The 16091-nt window shown below is 45.7% G+C and overlaps 2 protein-coding genes across 2 annotated transcripts; one reads left to right on the top strand and one right to left on the bottom strand.

Moving 5' to 3' along the window:
* The first annotated feature begins 8692 nt into the window (after positions 1–8692).
* LOC142992230 (deoxyribodipyrimidine photo-lyase) lies at positions 8693–12496 on the top strand. Its single transcript, XM_076142591.1, has 9 exons — positions 8693–8775; positions 9174–9822; positions 9916–10227; positions 10336–10508; positions 10611–10695; positions 10793–11025; positions 11128–11322; positions 11436–11661; positions 11750–12496. The coding sequence occupies exons 1-9, from the start codon at positions 8743–8745 to the stop codon at positions 12298–12300; spliced, it is 2457 nt and encodes an 818-aa protein (XP_075998706.1). The 5' UTR covers positions 8693–8742; the 3' UTR covers positions 12301–12496.
* Positions 12497–12631: 135 nt separating this feature from the next.
* On the bottom strand, positions 12632–15220 carry LOC142992231 (glycine cleavage system H protein, mitochondrial-like). Its single transcript, XM_076142594.1, has 5 exons — positions 15042–15220; positions 14800–14882; positions 14645–14708; positions 13499–13630; positions 12632–13090 (listed from the first exon to the last, which is right to left on the bottom strand). Exons 1-5 carry the CDS (start codon positions 15190–15192, stop codon positions 12993–12995), a joined length of 528 nt encoding a protein of 175 aa, XP_075998709.1. The 5' UTR covers positions 15193–15220; the 3' UTR covers positions 12632–12992.
* Between the last annotated feature and the right edge of the window lie 871 nt (positions 15221–16091).

The raw sequence follows: 16091 nt of genomic DNA, 5'->3' as shown, positions 1-16091 counted from the left end.
TAGTCAAGCAGATATGTTGCGACAACAATAGCAAAATAAACACAGAGAAGAGGGCTGGAGATATCTTCATGATAGCCATCTTAGAAAGTCATCCTGATAAAGTGATCCCCCACCATTTCTCCTTCTCCCTGTCCTCCCCCTCTTAATCAAATGAGTACGCTGCAGCTGGTGGGGTTGCGGCAAAAAAAGGGGTACGAGTGTGTGTGCGCAAAGAGGAGGTGGGGGGGCTTTGAGGGATGGCGTGAAATTATTGCCTGCTGGTGTATATGTGTCGCTGGGGGTAGCAGGGGAGAGTAGGGGGTTGGGCTGGGGCTGGGGTGGGGGGGGGGGGGGGGGAGTGTAATGTCATTGCCTGCTGGTGTATCTGTAGTGGGGGCTCATTTAGATTTAGATTGGTTATGTGAGGAGAGAGCTGAAAGGCCAGCTCATGTTTATGCATGAATCCCAAAGCATACTGCTGTGGCGGAGCCCTGAGTTAAAGAGACAGAGCTGAAATATATACACGCGTTCAAACACAGAGCTCTGCTTCTTTGGATAAGGCTTCAGTCAAAGCAACGCCGAGATATCAGATACATTTCAATCGTGGCGCGTGTGTGTGTGTGTGTGCATGTGCATGTTAGGCTTATTTATGACGTGCATTTGCTTGTTTGTGCCGACATACATATATGTAGATGGGCCACTCTTCCAATCAAATCCGTGATGCTTTTTCTCATCTACATAATTGTTTTCTAATTTTTGTTCCGAATATGTCACCATTATCATCACTTACTGACTGACTGCAGCCCGCTGATTGCTTTAGTATCTCCTATAGCTGATGCAGAGCAATACACTGCCTCTCCACACTACACTCACTCACACACGGGGAGTAATCAGTAAATGTCTTTGAAGGAGAGTTTGTTCAGCACTTCATCAGGTATAAAGTGGTTTTTATTTGGAAATGTGGTCCCTATCCATCTTTTAAATGACTTTTTAATGGTCGTCACACCATCCTAATCAATCATGTGGCAGAGCTAGCCTGCAAGCGCAAATACACACTATTTATAATTCCTACATTCTGCGGCAAAAGCTGACAATCCGTACTGCTCGATACTGTAAATATAGAGAAAAAATCTGCGCCATTGTCTCTGTATGTTTATGGAAGCAGCAGAATGACATTTTGTATCCAACTCAAGCATCCCAGTTACACAGAACCCGGTGTAATCTGTCTGCATCATCATAGTGCTCAATACACCTCTCAAAGGATGGATTTAGTAACTCCATAAAGATAGTGTTGCTTATTGTCATTGTCTGGTGTCTCTACATTCAGGCCTGCACTTTTATTGTGACCCCTCCCCATCCACACACAGCCCCCCCCCCCCCTCCTCTTCAGTACTTTACATCTATAATGAGATACAAATACGCATCAGCAGGACAGTGTCTACGCCACGCGTCACTGTGTGAATATTACTCACACTTATTAGCTGGATTATGTTAATCTTTACACTCTCTGCTCACAGACAACAGACTCCCCATGATACGGGGGTGGTCACGGCAGTAAGCGTGTGTTGCTGCATGTGTGTGTGCGTGTGTACGGTTGTGTGTGTTAGAGTGATTGTCATGTTGTCAAACTGATCTGCATGTGAAAGGGAGGTCTAATTACATCACTTATGCAAATGTGAAATGCACACGCACTCACACACCAATGACAGCTTACTTCTAAGGTCAAAAAGACAGTGTGAGCGATCCTCTTACTAACAGAGAGGTATCACCACCTGTCACGGGCAGAAGTGTCGCAACACAATACGTACGAGTCACAACGGTTTTGATCATCTCTGTCAGACAAATTAGAAAAACACAAGTGGATGAGTCAAACTCACGGAACACAGAGGCACTTTGGCTGTTATTGGAGAACGCACAGCCGTATATCCACTGATTACTCCTCTTTCAGACTGAAGCATTGATAGTATCCCTGTTGGAATGATTGATTGAGTCTGACACATTTTAATTACGCCCAAATTAAATGAATCGGCTGGCGGACTATAAAACATTGCTGTTTAATAACGAGCCCCTCCATTTGCCTTTTTTTCTCCTTCCTTCATCCAATCCCATTTTGGCTGCCTGTACCAAATAACCTCTCTCCATTTAATGATATGCAAATGAATTTTCATGAACCCCATGATCCCATGTGATGATTAAACTGAGATGACATTAGCTGCCATGCTGCCGCCACTGTCAGTGTTTCTGTCTGCTTCCCTATCTCTACCATCTCTCTTCGTATCCACGACAACGGCCAACTGGTGATATTAAAGATTTCATTGTCCTCATTCCCTTATGAATTTTCTTTGTGAGAGAAGAAATTATGGGAATCCAGGCTTATTTCACAGAAGGTTTCCAGTGGAAGCAGAGATACAGCATCAGTTCAAGCAATGTTGTCTCTCACACCATATGTGGAACGTGTAGGTCTCAACCACACCAAAGACACAAAGCTAACAACAACATACAATTATTGTAAACACTGTAACATCCCAACGCAGATGCTGGTAGCCTTCCACATCTCTCCATTTTCCACTTCCATTGCTTCCCTCCCATAATTCCATCTCAGTCTGGATCCAGCTCCACCTCTGCTGTCGTTTATTGTACTCCATTTGCATAATGAAGCAAGCCCAGGCTTAATTAAGATCCCACTGGAGTCTGGAGCCAAGGATGAAGGAAAGGACGAGAAGGAGGGGAGGGGGATCCAGTGTTCCTTAGCTTATCCGCACGTGTCCAAATAGCAGCCACAATTTAAGGGGGGAGAAAAACGTTGACGAGCGATTAAATCGCTAATTATGATCGGCTGTTAGAATTAGTGTGTGGCTGTTAATTAGCTGCAGATGAGATGCCCAGACAGTTGCCCGCCCCTGACGACTGCAGCACCCTCCCTGACTGGCAATAGAGAAACACAGCTTGACACTGTGGAGCTGATGCCAGCACATCCCTCCCTTTAACACACACAGCATTCTGAGGGGATATCCCTTTAAGAAGATCCCAGGTGTGTGTACGCAGGGAAGAGGCTCTTCATCATCCTTGTACCCCCTATCCCACTGTTGTTCGTTAGGCAGAAAATTCCTCATTACCTCTTCCTCTATATCCTTTATTCATTTCGCTTGTTATTCCCCTTCTTCCACCTACTCTTCTTCTGCATAATTGAATGGTACGTTCCTCGCTCTTTGTAATAGGCGGTCTCTTCCTTCCAGTGCGGCGGTTGGCACTGAGCAGAGTTAGCAGGGAGGAAGTAGTTTTCGTCCCACACGTCCATCACAGTTGCATTTGCGGGCGCTCGATCCAACCTTCTGCTACCCTTTGGCGTCAGCATTTGGTAACCTTTTGTACCACACATCTGATGGTGCCCGGGAATGCCTGCTAGTTTTGCGCTTGGCATGGTGCCATCTCCGTTTCGGGGGTCTCTCCCTTGAGGCGATGCCAGCGCGGAAAAAAAAAACACACACTGAAGGCATGTGAGATCTTCTGCTAACGGTATGGAAGCGTCTGTTTGCAAAACGTGTGTGCTACATTAGGCTTGGCACCGTGCCATCTTTCTTCCTGTGCCCTTGCCGCCCCTGAAAAGATGCCATCACAGAATCGCTGGCAACCGTTGCCCGGGCACCTCTTTTTGGCTTTTGTTCAATCAAACAAACAGCGATTAGCGATAAATCCTCGGAGGTGAGTCCCCGTCTCTTGTCGACGACACTGTTCTCCATAGACCGCCAAGATTGCTCGGTGTGTGCCACAATTCCAGGTTGGCATGGTGCCCGCTGGCTGGCACACGGCGGCTGGCATGGAGAGAAAGGAGCCACGGAAGACGGATAGAAGGCAGATTCTCCACCGGGATTCCTCCTTGTACGTTCAATGGCCATTGCGGAAATACGCGTTACAGTTTCACGTTATCCTCCATTTTTCCGATTCGACCTCCCTCTCGACCGTCGACACGTGAGCCGTCCTCTGTCTTCTGCCATCTTGCTCCACTTGTCCTCAAACATTGTCTGTATCTTTGTTGTCTCTGCCTGTTTCCCCCGTTCGCTTCGCCCCATCGTGTCCGTGCCAAGGTGGCACCAGTGTGGCAGTATGGAGGTCTGTTTCTGTTCCTCTTCCACTCTTATCCTCCTCGCCCCTTCGCCTGTGCCCATGCCCGCCCCCGCTCAAGTCCTGACTGGATGGCACTGTGCCAACCTGCCACCGCCATCGCTCTCATTTGTAGCTCATCCTTCTGTCGCCCTTCCCCCTGTCTCTACATTTCCATCCCTCTCTCTTCCCCTCGTTTCATTCATTCACTTTTTCAGTCTTTTTCTGTTTCCGTTCACAATGCTGTGTCTGTGTGTGTATACATACATATGTCTATAGTCTTTATATATATATAAGACATGACTAAGTTGCGTTAGAGACGACTTTTCACGCAATTCGCCGGTGTCTGAAGTCATTGGGGAGAGTTTCTTGGCACCTGAAGGAATGCTCTGTGTGTCTGTCTTGTAGGTTAATTACCACAGCAGTTACTTATTCCAAAGAGACCGGGAGAGAAAAAGATGAAGACGCCGCAGAGTTGGGCGAAGGCTTGTGTTGTTTTAATTAACCATTACCAACCCCCATCATGTGTGCTTTGGTTCACAACGGCGAGCCCAGAGACGAGTCCAGGTTGTGCTGGCCGACCACACAAATGCACAGTACAGCTATTCCATCGATCCGATTAGAAGTGAAATCAACTGCACACCACTGACCTCAACCACTTTACCAAGAGGGTCCTCACTCACTATCTCTCTCTCTCTCGCTCTCTTGTTTTTCCTTTTCTTCTTCTCCTTTGCGGTCTCCTGTGTCAAACAAAAGCTGCCAGTGGTGCTGGAGCTATTAAGCAAATACTCTCATTAGTACACAACACATAATGAATATGTAAATGGTGTGTGTAATTTATGCATGGAGCAGGAGACTTGCTCTCTTTTCAGTCCTCCATTGTATTCCCTCTATTTATATCCTCTTTCTTTAAACCTTCACACTCTTACACCAATTCGCCTTGTTCATTCAGACGGCGTCTTGTGAATGAATCCATATGGGACTTCTTGCATTGTCACTACGGTCTCTTTCTATTGTGCGTCTTCTCCTATACACATCTTGCCTTCGCCCTTAACCACAGTTTGTAGTTTCTAATAATCTCTCTCAGACTCCCTCTCTCTCTCTCTCTCTCTCTCTGTTTTCCTCCCTCTGTTTGCTTCTTTCTGCTCACAGCCTGTCCTCTCCGAAAACAAGCCCTGCAGTGACGCATTAAACCAACAACCCAGTGTTTGAACAAGCTCCTTCTTCCAGGAATATGAATACTGTATAATCTACTCACCAAATCACATCCACACTTGTCTGTGTTGTGCATATGTATGCCCTGTTTTCCCTTTGTCCCTCCCTGACTGTGTTGATCTTAATGTGTGGTCCAAACAGTGTGTTAAATTGAAGTGTGTCCTGATAGACGGTGAGTAGCCTTGCTCCTGTCTAGGATAAACACCTATAATACTCTGGCTCCCTTGGCAATCACCATAGCAACAAACCATGGTACCCACGTGAGTTGCATAATAAGATGTTCCCTAAGACCACGGACCATAAAGCGGCGACAATCTAGGCACCTGCAGCAGTGAATGTGAATCAGAAAATATCCATTCAAATGTCAAATTTCACCTTTGACTCCTTCCAGACCAATCTTTTCCATCTATCAACAGGGTTGAATCACACAACACACGCACACACACACACACTCTTGCACATGCACCTTCTCTCCGTCTCACCAGACCCTAACAGGTGCTGATGAGCCACAGTCAATGATTGTAATGAGCTATCGATCACCGTGGGAAAACAGAGGGACAGAGAGGGGTGAGGGAGGCAGGGGGAAGTGGAGGACACACACACACACACACACGCACACACACACAAACACACACACACACAGGAGGATGTGGATTGCCTGGAAAAAAAAAGAAATCTTTGGATGAACCAAATGGAGACAAGCTACCCAAGACAGAGTATCAATACCTGCTTTAATCAAGTCTTAATCTCCTATTGTTCCACTTAAAAGAGAATTTATGGGGAAAGGCTTTCTGCCAGCACAGGTCGAAGGGAACTGTTCAACTCAGAGCAGCTGGACAGCTCAGTGACTGGACCGACCGGCCGATCTGCTCAGGATGACCGTGCAGACATGGCTGTCATGACCAAGCCCAGATGCCAGTGAATGGCACTGACGCAGTATCTCTATTTTTCCTCTCTTTTTCTGCTGTGCGCGTGGAGTGGAGGCAGACAGCTTTAGGGAAGGGGGAGGTGCGTTGTGTGTGTGTGTGTGTGTGTGTGTGTGTGTGTGTGCGTGTCGTGTGTGTTGGCTGGCGTTTCAGATAATGAAATGCAGCAGGGAACAAAGAGCTGGGGGCCCCTATTCTCTGTGCTGCAGCTTCATTTTCACTCCCGTCAGTCTATGATTCTTCCATACGCTCTTTCTTGGGTATGTGTGTTTGTGTGGGTGTGTTTATGTTTGTACGAGTGGACTGTTGTGTGTACGAGTATCCCCTCCTCCTCCTGTTAGTATTCTGCATGGCAGATCCCCCTAATGTAATAACTGTGTCTGCATGTCTAATTTACAGCAGGAGAGAGTAAATAGCCTGTGGTTAATTACAGTAGGTGTGTGTGTGTGGGTGTGTGTGTGTGTGTGTGTGTGCATGTGTGTGTCTACATGTGCGTGGGTGTGTCAGAATGATTTATGAGTTGCAAATAGCTACACCAGTGGCCCGTTTCTCCTCACTTAGTTTTTAATCTGCCTTTCCATTAATTTTCCTGGAGACGTTATTATGGTTTTATAACAGTGTGCACGAGGATGCACATGTGAGTGCACGTACGAGTTAATGAGACAGAGGTGTGGACATTTTGTGAGGATGGAACCTAGATGGCCACCCGAGCTGCACTTTACATCGCCTCTCTTTTTTACTACTTCTTTCCTTTACCCTTTCGTCTCTTCCGGTGCTTCATTCACTCTCTTCATTGAGAGCCGCGGTGAACACAGATCTTTATTGACAGTACACGGTAGAACATGGAAACAGCAGGTCAATCCGTTTAGCCCAAGGGCCGATACACCAATTCACCAATTTGTCAGTGTTAGTTTGAGAGAGAAAAGCAGCTAATCTCTCCTCTCTGCTCTCTATTGATCACACACTTAGACTCCACTTCTCTGTCTAAACACTATTGATTCTCTCTCTCTCTCAATCTCTCTCTATTTTTTTTTCTGTCTTCCTCTGTACACATACCACAGCTCTCATCACATCATCCTTTCATACATTCAAGTCTGCTTCTCAAGTAAAAGCCTTGATAATTGAGGCTGTATGACATCATGCAGGAAACATCCACTCATATCTTAGATGAATTCTGGAAGATATTTGAGCCAGAAACAAATAAGACATTACTAAAATCCTGGAACATACAGTAATGAACATACATTATTTACTCTACAGTTTTGGTTGTGTCTCAAATCATTGTTCCCAGCTGCTTAGATTGAAAAGATGAGACATGTTCTCATTAAAAAAATCAATTCCTTTCCAAGCCATCTACAGCCTGAATACAGTCCAAGATTAAAAATGCACTGTTAGGCACACTGTCTCCAGGCTTTGTTTTAAATTCTCACATTGCAGGGTGGTCTTGAAAAGGAAACATTCCTGTCAAGATAAAGGCTAAATGTAAACAATAGACTGAACTTCTCTCAGAAGAAATGTCCTTTAGTAGTTTTTACATCCATACAAAGCAAGATTGCAGTTGGACACAATTTTTCACATTTTGGGTTACAGAAGACAATTGGTGATAAAGATGGACGGAATAGGAGATTTGATGAAAACAGAAATTTCCTGTGTCATTATCTTTCAATGTTTACAACAAATTAAACAGAAAATATCTCAGAAAGCCTCAGCTATTATGTGTATCTTACGAAGCCCCCATGGAAAAATCATTTTGAGTCCCAGAACCCTCCTTTGCAACAGAAAACCTCCTGTGGCACCCATTGATTCCACTGGGGCGCTTTAGCTGCAGTCCGATTTATTAGACTTTTGCACCCCCTACTGGTAATATTGACCCATTACAAGCCCTCAGCAGAAGACTGGAGTTAACGATCTCGCGTGCTGTGAAATCTTTGTTGGTTACAAAAGCCGGCACGTACACGTGCTTGTGTAACTGAAAATCAGCTGTTTGGTAACAAACATAAATTGGGCTGAGACCACGTTGCAGTTTGTATCCAGAGAGCCTGACGATACGAACTGGAAGCTGAAACTTTGTGTTTTACCTGAACTATCTTCGCCATTGGTGAATATGCCTCCTGAGGCGGAGAGTGGCGATAGCAGATCTTTGGTGAGGAAGATGTTACGAGAGGTGCTGATGGGTCAAGAGGATCCAGAAGTCTTTTTTGCGCTTTGTGTGTCCGTCCTGGGACACTCGCAGACCCGCTCAGAGTTCCTCTCTCTGATCCAGCCGCTGTCCACGTCCCACAGCTCCCTGCACTCCACCCTCAACTCCATCTACCTGGAATATTTCACAAAGGTTAGTGTTTTTGGCTTGATTGTTATGCTGTTGTCATGTTGTTGGTCAGGTTTCCTACTATCTAATTTCAGCTTGATCGATGTTCTGGCATCTCCAAACAACTGTTTACTTCCGAGTTTCTGCCAAACAAAAGAGGATTCAGAGTTAGTAGGAGCAGAACACATGTTGATACAGTGTTTGTTGTAGCTTATGGACATGTTTACTACCAACTTAACGGTTTGGGTAAATAAATTGTATTTTCGACCTTAGTGTGACTTGCAGGGAGGCAGCTGATGCTATATTAAGCAAATTCTTACATTCCAACTGTTGCTCCTTTTAAACCACACACTTATCTGATTGGAGAGGTTATTTATGTACATTTGGTTGAAAAGTTTTGTCAGGAGTTTAATATTGGTGACACATAGCCAACAAATATATTACACATGAATTGAATGAACTGTAGAAATCCTTTCATAGTAGTCAATAATTTTGTGTCCATTCAATTTAAAGATGTGAAAATGGTGAGTTCTGTATTCTTAAAGTTCATTGAATAGTTTATAGCGGTTTATATGGTTTATTTGTTGTTATTGTCTAATCTACTCAGTGGTGAGAAATCTTAATAATGTGTTGTTCTAATGAAGTTTCAGGCTGAAGATGATGAATTAGAGGTGGCGTTGGCTCTCTCTCTACTGGAAGTCAAAGACCAGCAGCTGCCTGTCCCCACCCATGAGTCCCAACCTGGAGCCAGCCTGAATCAGAGGGGTCCTCTTCATCCAGCCGCTGACCCACGGCCTGCTGGAAGCAACACAACACTCACAGATGGCAGGAAAACACAAAACTTACCACAAGCCAGATCCTGGGCCAAGCTGATCTCACCAGCAAGAGAGGCTGAGCTTCAGAAAAGTACAGCTGCTGACAGAACTATTAAGGAGACACCAAACACAAGTCAGAGTGTGTGTGTTTCCGGACTGTCTGCCTCATCTTCAACACACCACACTGTCAGAGAAGATAATACGATGGAGAAAGGAGACTTGGATCAATCGGAAAACTCTAAACGCTCAAAGAGGAGGAAACAGCGACGTAAAGGGGGTTGTCATCAGGTGGTGGGTTTACCTTGCTCTCCATCTGGGCTGCCACCGGTACTGATCTGGTTCCGCAGAGACTTGCGACTCTGTGACAACCCTGCTCTGATTGGCTCATTGGAGATAGGTGCGCCGGTCATCCCCGTCTTCATCTGGAGCCCTGAAGAGGAAGAGGGGCCTGGGATTACTGTTGCTATGGGAGGAGCCTGTAAGTTAGCAGAGGAAGCTGTTAAGTCTTTGTCATTCCTCTATTTTAAACTGCTTCTCATCTGATTGTGTCGCTTCATCCTCTGCCATTCAGGTAAATACTGGCTTCATCAATCTTTGTCCTGCTTCTCTTCATCTCTGGAGCGGATTGGCAGCCATCTGGTCTTCTGCCAGGCAAACAGAGGAGAGACTGAGGGTGGATCTTCTCTGCGAACACTCAGGGAGCTTGTAAAAGAGACTGGAGCCAGAACAGTGCTGGCTAATGCTCTTTATGAGCCTTGGCTAAAGGAGAGGGATGAAGCTGTGGCTTCAGCTCTGCGGAGTGACGGAGTTGAATGCAGGACGTACGACTCCTACTGCCTCAGAGACCCTTATTCAGTCAGCACGGCGGGGGTGGGACTCAGAGGTGAGCCTGAGGTTGATGCAATGAGTTGGGAGTATTACATTATTGGGTAAAATCAGAGCATAGTGTGTGAAACAGCTGTAGTTGAATCTTTTTGTTGTTCTTTTGCAGGAATTGGTTCAGTGTCTCACTTCATGAGCTGCTGCAGGCAGAACCCAGCCTCAGCGTTAGGGCTTCCTGCAGAGCCTCCTGTCTCTCTGCCCACACCCAGCAGATGGCCTCAGGGGATCCCTCTGGACACGCTCGGCCTGGCACGCATGCCACACAGGAAAGACGGCACCACGGTCAGTAAACACAGCAGAGAAGCAGTCCAGGGCACAGATGCTTCCCTAATGTCTTAAGCGTGAAACACTAATATACTGCATGTTTTACATTTCTGCATGCAGATTGACTGGGCAGCACACATCCGCAAGTCATGGGATTTCAGTGAAGAAGGAGCACATGCCAGGCTGGAGGCCTTTCTTAATGATGGTGAGGCTTCACACACATTCTTCATCTAATGCAGACTGAGGAATGCTGGTACTTCAGTTTCTAATGTGATGTTCTGACGTTACACTGTGTTCTCTAGGTGTGTACAGGTACGAGAAAGAGTCAGGCAGGGCAGACGCTCCTAACACCAGCTCTCTGTCTCCTTACCTTCACTTTGGGCAACTCAGCCCACGCTGGCTCTTATGGGATGCAAAGGGGGCTCGCTGCAGACCCCCCAAGTTTCAACGCAAGCTAGCCTGGAGAGATCTGGCATACTGGCAGCTAACACTGTTTCCAGACCTGCCCTGGGAATCCATCAGACCTCCATACAAGGTAGAAACGGGCTGAAGACAGAGAGGGGGGTTGCATATTAATACTTACTAGTTTTGTAGCTAGTAGTTGTACAGTTAAACATAAACACAATCATATTTCTAGGCTTTACGGTGGAGCAGTGAGCAGAGTCATCTGAAGGCGTGGCAGCGTGGGAGAACAGGCTTCCCTCTGGTGGACGCAGGCATGAGGCAGCTGTGGTTGACAGGGTGGATGAACAACTACATGAGACACGTGGTGGCTTCCTTTCTCATAGCATATCTCCATCTGCCTTGGCAAGAAGGCTACCGCTGGTTCCAGGTGAGACACGAAGCCACACAGGGACAGAATTCACTCGTATAGGGGTAACGACATCATATGAAAGCCTCACCAGGTTGGCTGCCTCCTCACTGAGTTCTATCCACATGTATCAGGACACTCTAGTAGATGCAGATGTCGCCATAGACGCTATGATGTGGCAGAACGGGGGCATGTGTGGCTTGGATCACTGGAACTTCGTCATGCACCCCGTCGATGCAGCAATGACGTGCGACCCCGACGGCAGCTATGTGAAGCAATGGTGTCCAGAACTTGCAGAGCTTCCCAACGAGCTCATTCACAAACCGTGGAAATGTCCCATGTCCATGCTCCGCCGTGCAGGTAAGGGTTGAATCATTATGTTTCATTATGTGAGTGACTGACGGGGCTCTGTACTGCTCTGAAGGTGATGCATCTCCTCTGGATACAGGTGTGGTGTTTGGACAGAACTATCCTGAGAGAATCGTCACAGACCTGGAGGAGCGGAGGAGCCGGTCCCTGCAAGATGTAGCTCAGGTGCGGAAAGAGTTTGGAAAGTATGTGGATAAACGCACGGGTTGTGACTTGGTGCCTCTGCCTCCACGCCTGCTCGCCCAGACCCTGGGTTTGTCACGCAGGGAAGAGACGGTGGCAACGGCAGACAATCAGTTCCTCCTGCCCGTTATTACCCGCATGGAATTCAAACACCAGCTACACGATCCGGACGCAGACGCTTCCTCCAATCCTTACAATAGTGTCTTAAAAGGATACGTGAGCCGCAAAAGGGATGAGACTATCGCTTTCCTCAATGAGAGAGACTTCACTGCCAGTGTACTGCATGAGGGAGCACAGAGAAAGGAGAGGATAGAGAGTAATTATCGCAGAATGGAGGGACTCCCGCAGCCGTCTGCGCCGCGGGGCCGGGGCAGGGCCAGGCGGACCCCCACGGGAAAGGACAGGGTCTCTACAGTACCTGGAGGAGCGGTCTCCTCACACAGGTGACTGCCAGGTCAGAGATGAAAGGTTACAGGAGTTAATGCTCAGACTGTATTATTCTTTGTGAAGTACAAAGATGAGTCTAGACGAGATGGAGATGATTTGGGAGTGTGTTCGATTTTATTTCTTTTATATTCAGGATTTTCCTCATTGTAAACTTGAAGTGGGTCAAAGTTTGTTGAATTAAAGTGTCCACATATTTCACCTGTGTGCAAATGATTTGTCTTTGCGGTACCCAGACCTTGTGCCATTGTGTGTGTATCATCTGTCTGTGTTGTACTTCACCATTAGCAGTCACTTAAAAAGCCTGAGTATCCACAAAAGGATCACAAGAAAATGATGATTGAGGAAATGTTTATTTTCTTTTGTCTCGGGTGTGTCCACAGTGAAGTTCTCTCATGCAGTGTAGGCCAACACAAGTAATAGCATAAAAGACAAGTGCTTGATTTCATGATACTCAAAAGTAAAAATGAAGTACAAATTCTTAATTTCCTTCAAATGATCGTCAATGAAAAGAAAGGACTGAATGTTTTGATGCCAATAACACTGTCAGGCTACAAATGTCGAGCTCAGCAACTCCGCTGTCAGATGCTGAGCGGAGCTTTGTAATTCACACAGGCACATCTCTCAAAACTTCCCCGTTAGGGAGGAGGAGAGGTGTGGGAGGGGAGCACAGCACTTATCACAGCAGGATTAGATTAGTCCTCGATGGAGCGGATGTATCTCTCGTAAGATGCTTCGTCCATTAGAGCTTCGAGCTCTGCGGGGTTGGCGATGGTCATCTTCATCAGCCAACCTATGGTGAACAGAGGAACGGTCGGGTTTAGATGGGTGGGTGCTGGATGTTGGATGAACAAAGCAGGAAAGAGGCAGCGGTGTGCAGATTTTCCTTTACAGTGTGCAATTAAAATTTATATCATTTAAACGCACAAGATGAAATGTGAAAAATTCAGCTTTAATTTTAGTTTGATACCACATTTTGATCCCAACCCACATAAAGAAACAACACATCACAAACATGGAAATGAGCACTAGATGATGCCTGGAGATGATGCTGCTGCCCCCTACTGCCAGTTTGGAGCAACTGACTTCATTTCCACATTCTATGGAGATGAATAGAAACCAAATACCTCTGGATGTTGGTAATAGTTGTGCTCTCTCTGTGTGTGTTTGTGTGTGTGTGTGTGTATGTGGGGGTGCTCACCATCTTTGTAGCAGGATTTATTGACCAGACCTGGATTGTCTGTCAGCAGCGTGTTGACCTCTACGACCTCTCCGGTCAAAGGGGAATAGAGCTCGCTGGCCGCCTTCACACTCTCTAGAGCTCCAAACTCGTCTGGAGAGACAGCAGAGTTGAGAAACGATTACATTTCCTTTCATGTCAGGTCATTACATAACTGTGTAAGAAGCTAAAGGCTGATAGCTCCAAATGTGATTTAGAAAACACACAGCTCACACTCCAGGGTTTCCCTCCCGCCTAAAGCATTTTTCAGCTGTGCCCAAAGCAAAGGGATAATAAAACCAACACAGGGGCGCACGGGGGAAGAAGCGTTGCCAACTACTTAACAGAATGTAAGAGAGGAATCTATGGCATCAGATTATCTTTAGCAGGATTTAATGGGATTGTTGCACGTGCTTATAGTTAGCATCTGTGTGACGCCATCACCAGCCACAGACACCAGGTGTGAGGAGCTCAGCTTAGGTACAGTATGCACACTCAGTTAAGAGGTTTTGAAGTGGCAAAAAGAGCAGAAAGGTGAAGAGCTCACAAAATGCTGTGAGATCTGTAAGTGATGGCCTCAATTGATTTCAATGACATCTGTAAAGTACAAATGCTTTTTTAAACACATTGTGCCTTTCATTCACTGTGGGTTAGAAAAAGATCTACTGTAGTTGATATTGCTATGATATTCCTAAATGTTTTTGCTATACCTGGCTGGTAAAATGAAGTGGGCGTGGCTTATTCTTCAACAAGTCATCTATCTCATGAACAGATTGGCATGTTGCAAATAAACTTAGCAGACACATGCCCTCACTGCCTAAGCTAAAAATGAATTTCATTGTGGAGAGTCATGATTGGAGCCCTGTTGGCCCTTAGCGCAGAGGAATGTGGGCTCTGACTGCCTCATTGTTCTTAATGGTGAACTTTTCCTAAATATGTGTTACACAAACTGAGATTGCACACACACACACCCACCCACCCACACACACACAAATATGTTGCATAATTTAAGCAGATGATCATCAATACATTAACTGACAATAAAACTATTATTTTAACCTTTCTGCCTTGAAATGTATCAACAATACATGCACACAGATTGGATCATCACTGGTGACCCCCTCTCACCTTGTTGAACCAGCTGTGTCCCCACATCTGGCAATCCACAGTAAACTACATCTCCCAGAGCCTCCTGCAAGAGAAGGGAAGCGTTGATACTTGTCTGCTGAACAAACTTTCATCTCCGTGAGTGAATGCGTGTGTGAATACGAATACGAACATACCTGCGCGAATTCACTGATGCCCACTGTTCCAATGTCTCCCTCCTCAATCCGAATCCATTCGTGCTTGTCTGTGAATTTGAGCGCTGAAACAAAAGCACAGACGCAGACACAAAGAGGTAAACAGTTTAGAGAATGTGACGACCCCCAGCAGACATGACAGGCAAGGAGACGAGCACACAGGACCCCAATGTCACTTTTATTAGCTAACGCGCTACGCTTCCGTCGCATTCCCATGCAAATACCTGCTGATAGTCTGCATGAAGTGGCTAAACTCCGTCGAAGATACGCGTTGGATGCCAGTCGCAGCGGCGAGGTCCGCGTGGAGCGGGAGAGTAAAGGTGAGACTATAGAAAAGTTAGAAGACAGGCGGCGGAGCAGCGCGCAGGCAGCCATGTTTGTCGCTGACTGATGAGCGCGCCGGCGTCTTTTTTTCTTGATTTTGATATGTGGCGGTTTGAACTCGCCGATGTGGTTCTACTGCCCCCAAGTGATCAAATACATGTAGTGCAAGGGATGTAGAGTTTAGCAGGTAGTCCACGTCAAAACAATACATTTATAATATGCTGCTATTAGCTTGTATATGACAATCAATATGACTGATTATTTGATATGATATGATTATTTATTGATATAAGCAGAACAATCAATCCTCATCAGAAGTATCGGTCAGGTAAATTATAGATAAATGAAATATAGCCCTTGGTGGTTAAAGCTATTGCAGTTACTACCAATACACATTATTACACACCTGGAATTAATTTGCTATGCACAAACATTCTATTTGCAAACTAAAAATCAATAAGGTAAAGAAAATGATATCACTGGGGTGACATCAAACACAAATTGACACACTTATTCATATTGTTATTGTTGTTCTACTATCAAAACACATAGCAGGTCCCTGGTTTCTCCCATTTTGATTCAGTGGTTTGTTTTGATGAAAGTATACAGTATAATGGATTGTTCCCAGCATACCATTAAGTAATGAAATAACATTTTTACCCTCCTCTGTTCGTTGTATATTCAGAAAAATACTGCCATGTCCATTCTGATGTGAACCTAATCATATCTGCTTGCTGTGCTATAGCTTCAGGATGTAAAAGATTGTGTTACACACCCTGTTTTGGCTCTGTCTGGATTTGTAAATCAATGAAGGAAAACTAGTAGTGGCACACAGAGACTCCTCTACCTGCATTTATGTCTGCCTTGATTTAAAGCTGCTGTTCTGACTTTTATTAACCTCATCTAAATAAGAGGATTAAAGAACGAGAGGTAATGCATTATGGTAATTT

This window comes from Genypterus blacodes, unplaced genomic scaffold (genome assembly GCF_046128005.1).
Source record: "Genypterus blacodes isolate CSIRO-AG114 ecotype Tasmania unplaced genomic scaffold, CSIRO-AGI_Gbla_v1 ptg000021l_1, whole genome shotgun sequence".
Classification (NCBI taxonomy): domain Eukaryota; kingdom Metazoa; phylum Chordata; class Actinopteri; order Ophidiiformes; family Ophidiidae; genus Genypterus; species Genypterus blacodes.
Note: the sequence above shows the minus strand (reverse complement) of the source record. Positions and strands in the feature narration are given on the sequence as shown.